General features: G+C 37.2%; 1 protein-coding gene across 3 annotated transcripts in view; it reads right to left on the reverse strand.

Moving 5' to 3' along the window:
• Nucleotides 1-7,357, reverse strand: part of LOC107739651 (rabenosyn-5) — a 15,372-nt gene that overhangs the window by 3,322 nt on the left and 4,693 nt on the right. For all 3 annotated transcript variants that reach the window (XM_016551819.1, XM_016551818.1, XM_016551817.1), the window contains 7 exons: nucleotides 5,282-5,327; nucleotides 5,034-5,195; nucleotides 3,080-3,333; nucleotides 2,053-2,123; nucleotides 1,842-1,928; nucleotides 1,636-1,738; nucleotides 1,395-1,499 (listed from right to left, as the gene is read on the reverse strand). In XM_016551819.1, coding sequence (XP_016407305.1) covers nucleotides 1,395-1,499; nucleotides 1,636-1,738; nucleotides 1,842-1,928; nucleotides 2,053-2,123; nucleotides 3,080-3,333; nucleotides 5,034-5,195; nucleotides 5,282-5,327 — 828 coding nt within the window. The remainder of the gene's footprint in view (nucleotides 1-1,394; nucleotides 1,500-1,635; nucleotides 1,739-1,841; nucleotides 1,929-2,052; nucleotides 2,124-3,079; nucleotides 3,334-5,033; nucleotides 5,196-5,281; nucleotides 5,328-7,357) is intronic.

The following is a 7,357-nucleotide window of genomic DNA, read 5'->3' on the forward strand; positions in this document are numbered from 1 at the left end:
ACCAATTTGTGTAAATGAGGAACTGTCAAATTGAACACAAGTATCTCTATACCAGGGTTTTCAAACAGGTCCTGGAGGCCCCCCATCACTGCACATTTTGAATGTCTCCCTCATCTAACACACCTGATTCAACTCATTAGTAGAGACTGCAAGACCTGAACTGGGTGTGTCCGATATACAAACTGTGCAGTGGTGGGGGGACTCCATGACCTGTTTGAAAACCCTGCTCTATACAAAACTATCCAACTTTTTCCTAGCGAGCCTACTGCATTTTAAAGTATGGGAGGCACTTCTGGTTTGGGGAAGTTCCATTCAAAAGACTGAAACAAATCATTTCAAGTCATAAAGCTGCACTACATATAATCCTTATCCATCAGTTTGACTGAATGAGCTGTACATTTTATTTTCAGATGTCAGGAGAATAACATAACATGATATTTTAATGTGACATGGTACAACAAGAATATCAATGGCAAGAGCTCCTCACGCTACATTCTTAGCCTCCTGATTTTTTTATTTTTCCTTTGTATTCCGCTGTAACAATACGGAAAAAGACAACACATATCGTAGATTAAATGCGCAGTATATCCAATGAATAATTCACTGGAATGCATGCAAGAATCTCTTGTTTTTCTTCCCAAATCCTTGTGTCTCTTTCCAGGTTAGTTTTCACGAAGATGCTTTAAAATGTAACTGTCCCCCCTTTTCATTTCTAATCCCTATTTTAATGTTCGATGGTTGAAGGGAGAGAAGAACAATGTCACCTTATTGTACCCAGTTTTTGAAAAGGCTTTTTATTGTGTTCATAGTGCAAACTTTTGACTGCTTATTAAAGTTTAACGGAAGTTACTCCCATAATATGAGCAACGCATGATAGGGCATACTTATAGGGCATAATTCATATATATTGCAAGGATATATATGGCTGGATGTCATACAGTCTATAAGCTTCTGCTGGTTCATAATTCTGCAGCCTTCTAGGTCTTTCCTGATTATTATTCTTTACCATATAAACCAAACCTCCTTTGCTACATTGGCTAAACAGTCAGAACATGTTCTCTCAGATTTTAATAGATTTAGATCAAATTGATAGTACAACCCACAATAAAAACTGAGTGCCCTCGGAATACAACCTTTCAGCAGACACAATCAGAGATATTAAACTGTTGTAGAAAAGTTTCCTAGGAAATTTGGTTTAAGGAACCCTAAAACTGAGAAACAAGGAAGAATACTCAGATGGGTCACATGTGACACAATTCAAGCTCAAAAGGTTTTGGATTTGAGGCATCAGAATCACCAATGATTCACTTAAGTTTTTATCAAATAAAGAAAAACCGATTAGCAAATTGGATTGATATGAGAAACAGAAAATGATCATGTTGCGGTTTATTCACCTGTCTCTCTTTCTGCGTCCTTTTCTCCTGCTCCTCTCTTCTCTTCTCTTTAAGCTCCTCATATTTCTCCTTGGTGGGGAGCGACGTCAGACCCAACAGTTTCTCCTACGGGTGTAAAAAAGTAACTGTTGACTGGAGAATTTGAGCTTCTACCCTTATATAGTGTTACCCATAAGTGTGTAAACCTCTCGGAAAATTGTCAAGTTGTTTAACATTTAAAAAGTATATATAAACATTTCACCTGTATAAAAAGTGTAGCTGTGTAGCGCACCATCCTTTGCAGCTGCAGGGCTTTTGGGTGAGGCTGGACCTCGTCTTTTAGCCCGAGCGCAAGTATCTTCTTACTGATGCCAAACCACCCCCCCCACCCCAGAGAAATGCATTCTGTGAATCCTGATTTAGATATGTACATCTCGTCACAGTATGTGTCTTTAGTCTGTTGCCTACCTCAGAACATCAAGGAGCTCATAGTATTTCAGTATCTCCATCCTCAGTGCAGCAGCAGTCTCTAGATTACAGGTCGTCTCCCCAGCACTACACGATACAGAGAAAACTTGAGTCTGGCAATGTTTGGGATGTGGCACCAGGCATTAAAATATCATTAAAGAAGTCAACAAATGTACATTTGTAGTGCTTTTCTTATAGCTTGAGGGCTTACTTGAGAGACTCTGCCATGCGTGTGTACTCTGGAGCTTTAGCTTCAACTTTCTCCATACATGTCCTTAACCTCTGCACAGCAAAAACAAACAATACTATGACAGAAGACTATGCTGTATATTAAGAGCTACAATCCCAACAATACATAGCTGCAAGCAGCAATCATCAGGGTTCAATCAAGCACCAATGGCCCATGTGGATGAGGTGATACAATTGCCATGCATCTCTTCCAATATAATAATAATAATAATAATAATAATGTTTAATTTTTATAGCACCTTTCAAGAACCCAAAGACGTTTCACAAAATAATACAAGCAATTATGTCAATATGTGTTTTTACTGCAAAATCAACAAACTTGGAATCTTTACAGGTATAGAAGGATTTAATGAAACAATTTACAAAAAAGCATGCTATTCTGAAAAGATGCAAAAGAGAATGAATTTATATGCAATAGTTTTAGTTATTCAGGATTTTTGTTCAGCATGGTCTAATATGCATTATGAAAATGTATGATGCATATTTGTTATATTAAACTATGGGCTGCATGAGACATTACTGGTCATTCAATGTTTAATTACACAAAACAGTAAGGGCTTAAAGGCTGCTGAACTCATGAATATTAATCACATCTCTGCATTCGCTCAAAGCGATTTGCTAAAATCAAAATGTGGACAGTGATAGAGGAGCATTTGCGAATGTAATTGCCACTTGTGCAATAAGGTGGCTAAAATAATAAAGCCATCCAAACTCATATTGACAAGAAAAAATAAGAAATAATACCATTTAGCATATGTAGCATGTCAATTCTAACTGGTAAGACTCTTTCGCTCAGAAAACTCAGAAAGAGAAGACGTTTTCCATTGAAAACATCAAGAAGTGGTCTCCCAAAACATTCACTTCTAATTAACACAGTTGTAATAAATATGTCATTTACACATTTATGTTTACTCTAGGATAAAAAAAATTAAAATTAAACACAATGTTTAACAAAAAATGCTTGTACATTTACAAAAGAAAGTTTGTACCTCATAGAGTTTGACGATATCGGGCACGTGGTCTTTTTCCTCCAGTTTGTGCTGATGCCGGAGTAGTGCGTCCATGCAGTGACGGCAACAACGTACACGATCCTCATCTTTCTCCTCCAACACAGATGTGACAGATGAGATGCTGTTGATGGAGCCGCGGCGAGAAGTCTGCTGCATCACTGGGCCTGCAGATCCAGGAGACCCACTCTGGCCAGGAGCCCACAGGGCCTCCCTTGTTCCACTGGTTAATTTATCTGAAAGCACATTACAGTACGTCCTGAAAATCTGACCTACCTGCTCAGGATGACCAACCTGTAGTTAAGTGTACTTCATTCAATGCCAAAATAAAAAAAAATAAAAATAAATACTTTCCCCAAGACGTTTGTTATATTTATACTTATTAGAGTAGCATATTGTCAGGGTTTCTGCAAGTTTTATGAAGGTAAATTTTTGAGATCTTTTAAATATCTTTTTAACACCAATTAAAGAAAACTTAAGGGATAAATTAAAGGGACCACAATACGTAAAAATGTTCTCTGAATGTAAATGTCTATGGAGCACACAATAAAAGTTGTATTAGCAGCACTTTATGCATGCAGGATTTGAATTTAAGGATTTGAATGGGAGCAGTCATGGCATTAAATATAATGCCATGACTGCTCCAATTCAAATCCTTAATTTGTTGAAGGCTGAAAAGGCAGGGTGGGTGATTTGGTTCAAAAACACTTTTTGTTATGTTGGTTGAAAGTCTCTTCACATCCCGCTAGCAATCACTAAGTTAAGTGGTCTTAATGTATTTATATGTATTTATATACTCTGTGGAAGGCGTAGGACCATAAAATGTTCATCCAATATTTCCCTCGGTCCGATGGCTACGATACGCTTTCCTACCTGCCTGTCAATGTATGTATATATTTGCATACCCCCGCTTTAAGGCATTTTAAGACCTGCAGAAATATAAACATCAAACTACTGCAGGCAAGCACTAAATCCCCCTTGATGTGAAGAACACCATTTTCTGCCTATGAAGTAGTGATGTCAGGATCATGAACAAACATGTTGATTCAGTACACCAAATCTAACTGAATCATTTGTAATACTTTGCATCGCGTGTCAGCAATGAATTAACTGGTCTCTCAAATGTTTCTGACACTTTGACTCTAAAGTAATTTATTCTAACGTCTAGTGATATCTGCTTTTGCTAACTCTTCTTTACAATGAACTGCTCCAACCAGTTTGCAATTTGGATAGAAGCAGTTCTTGAAGCAACAGTACACTGAACAGTCTCTTTCGGTAATATTCGAAATACTGAGAACCGATGAGTGCGCGGATACTATAAATGTACTGTCTGGAATCTGACTGAGGAGACAAAATGTAATGTATAAACAAGTCATACAAGAAATATGTTTATGACTTGATTATTTTATCTGGTGGGGAAAAAGGAAACTGAGACTATTATAACAGCCGAAAGGAGCAAATACGCAAACATATTTAAACATACTTAAAGACTTGGGGGTATGACTCTGACTAACGTTTGATTTTTAATATATATTTAACATTTTACAAAACCAACGTACAAAAACACGAAATCCCCATTTCAGGTACCATGAGTTACTGCGTCAGATATGTCACTTTACTCACATGTGAAATAAACTTTCCAAAATAACTGCTTCACAGAAATCAATTGGACCTCCCATCATTACTGTATAGACTCTCCCAAATCAGTAACATATTGGACTGCATTTTTTTGTCAGAATGCTGTCTTGTATCTGACAATTGCAGGCAGTATACAGAAAGGCAACTCACTATTTTTTAGAAAAAAAATGTATAAAATAACGAATATGCAATCCATTCTGTGCAAGTCAAATTAGGCAGGACAAAGGATTTACTGAAGAAAATCTTAATGTATAGTACTTTCCATTTAATCTATCATATCTATACACGTGTAACTCACATGCCAGTGGCAGAGGAATAAACTCTGTGCACTTTCTGCACATAATGGACCCACAGAGTCTGCAATGGTGGCGGCGGTTGCGGATGTTGAATTTGCCCCCACAATCAGGGCAAAATGGCACATCCTGATCATTCACCCACGATACCACTGACTTCTCAAGTGCTGAGAAAACAAAGTAGCATAGTAGTCACATTTTAAGTCATTATTTAAACGGTACAAAGCACATGTGTGATATTTTGTTCACATACATCTTATTTGAGCTGCATCCATGTTGGTTCTGTCAAAGGACGTTAGCTGGCAATGAAAAGCAAAGTTGTAATGTGAAACAATTTGATCAAATGGACAGTTCTATTTAAAATGTAATCCCATTATCTAAATGTATCAGATTGTTAAACCTTAAGCACAAAAAAATCTGCTTATGTATCCAGACATTTCTAGCTATGCAAGCCCACATGTTCCAAAATGTGTTAGACCACATTTCAAGTATTTGTTGCATTTCAAGCTTTGGCACAAGGGGTGCTATTGCATAAGTGTAAACTGAAAAGTCAGTTTTGTCTTTCAGATCAACTACTGACATAGCAAGTTTGAAGAGAATTTACCCAAGCAAGTCAGTTATAGTTAGTCAAACTGTTATGTTTATCACTAGCTTCCTGAATAATAACATTACATTTTTTATATTTTCTAAATAAAACTTAATGTTCCTTTGAGTACTGAGGTTTGTTACAGCCACAGTAACAAGAACAGACAAGCATTTACTGTACAACCAAAGCCATGCACTTGCACTGTGCATGGCAAAGCATTCATGTCTGTTTTCATACACTTGCTTATAGAGGTCGACCGATGTATCGGTTTTGCCGATTAATCGGCACCGATAGTTGATTGCTAGAACTATCAGCTAAAATACATGCCGGTAGTTTTTCCGGGTTGCGTCTGTTGCTGAAGAGGCTGAGAAGCTCCGCTGTCATTATACAGTACGAGAGCGACCTCTAGAGGCGGAAATCACTGACAGCACGCGCTGTTTGTTTTGACACATGAGGCTGCGCGCTGCACAGTTTGTTTGTTTGTTTGGTTATGATTTAACGCCATGCAAGCTACCTTGGCTATATTCATGGCGAGAACCAGGTTAGTTAAGTTAAATTAAGTTTTTTAATTTGATCTTAGATAAAAATTCTAAAACTAAATCTGGCCTTACTTCATTAAAAATCTTTTCATAAAAGTCAACAGAAAAATAATGAGTTCTGTCAGACTTTAAACTATTACAATCCATCAAAATATGCTTCAAAGATAATGGATTCTGGCATAAAGAACATAAAGGAGGATCTTCACCCGCCAACAGAAAACTATGGGTTAGTCTGGAATGTCCTATTCGACAGTGAGTGTAGACAATATGATCCCATCGATTTGCATGCTGCACAGAGCAAACACTTCAGATGCAGATTTAAAACATGGACAACTAATCGGTGTGTACACATTATACTGTAGTGCATGTTTGCATATCATTACTAAGTAATTAATTTGTTGACTAGATGCGCTTCATTAGTGGAGAAATAACAGCAGTATGTTTGCTATCAAGGCTAAGAGGACACTAACATTAGCAGCACCTCAAATGGTTAAACCACACGCAAGTTTCCATTAAATTATTTTTCCCAAATCGTTGTTAATGCACATAATGACTTGTAAAATTGTGTATTGTGTATTTTTCAGCGAAACGTCTGTGTTTCTGTGGCTCTAATAAAGTCTGTATGCGTCATAGAGAATTATAATATAGATCGCAATTTTTTTTCTTTACGTTTTGCTCAGTTTTTTTAACCACCTCATCTACTTCAACTTCAAACTCATCTATGCCGCTTTTTGATCATTCTTGAGGTGAACTTTTACCCGTTTGGTGATTAAATAAACTGTTTTAGACCATCACTTGAACTGAATGTGACGCGTCTGGTGTGTGATTCCCGATACCTGCGAGCTTTCCGTGTGGCTCTGCGCTTTTTGCCAGGTGTGCGACTGCCATATTTTGTTATTTTGATTAGATAATCATCAAGTGTTCTAGAATAGAAGCAATTAAAGTGTGAGCGTAGGCCTGGGCGATAAAACGGTATCGATGTTTATCGACGGTACACATTCTTCGATAACGATAATAATTTTTTTTACATATAGCTCACGATATATGCATGTGCTATGAGTGACACAGACAGCACACACAAACACGAACATGAGTGCTGTGCCTGCCTGTGATGAGGAGATTGTGAGTAAAGAATGAATATTAGTCGAATTTAAAATAAACATTTGCATTTGAATGCAAAAATAGTACAATCCAATGTTAGGAG

The sequence above is a fragment of the Sinocyclocheilus rhinocerous genome, unplaced genomic scaffold, assembly GCF_001515625.1.
Source record: "Sinocyclocheilus rhinocerous isolate Xijiao unplaced genomic scaffold, SAMN03320098_v1.1 scaffold435, whole genome shotgun sequence".
NCBI classification, from domain to species: domain Eukaryota; kingdom Metazoa; phylum Chordata; class Actinopteri; order Cypriniformes; family Cyprinidae; genus Sinocyclocheilus; species Sinocyclocheilus rhinocerous.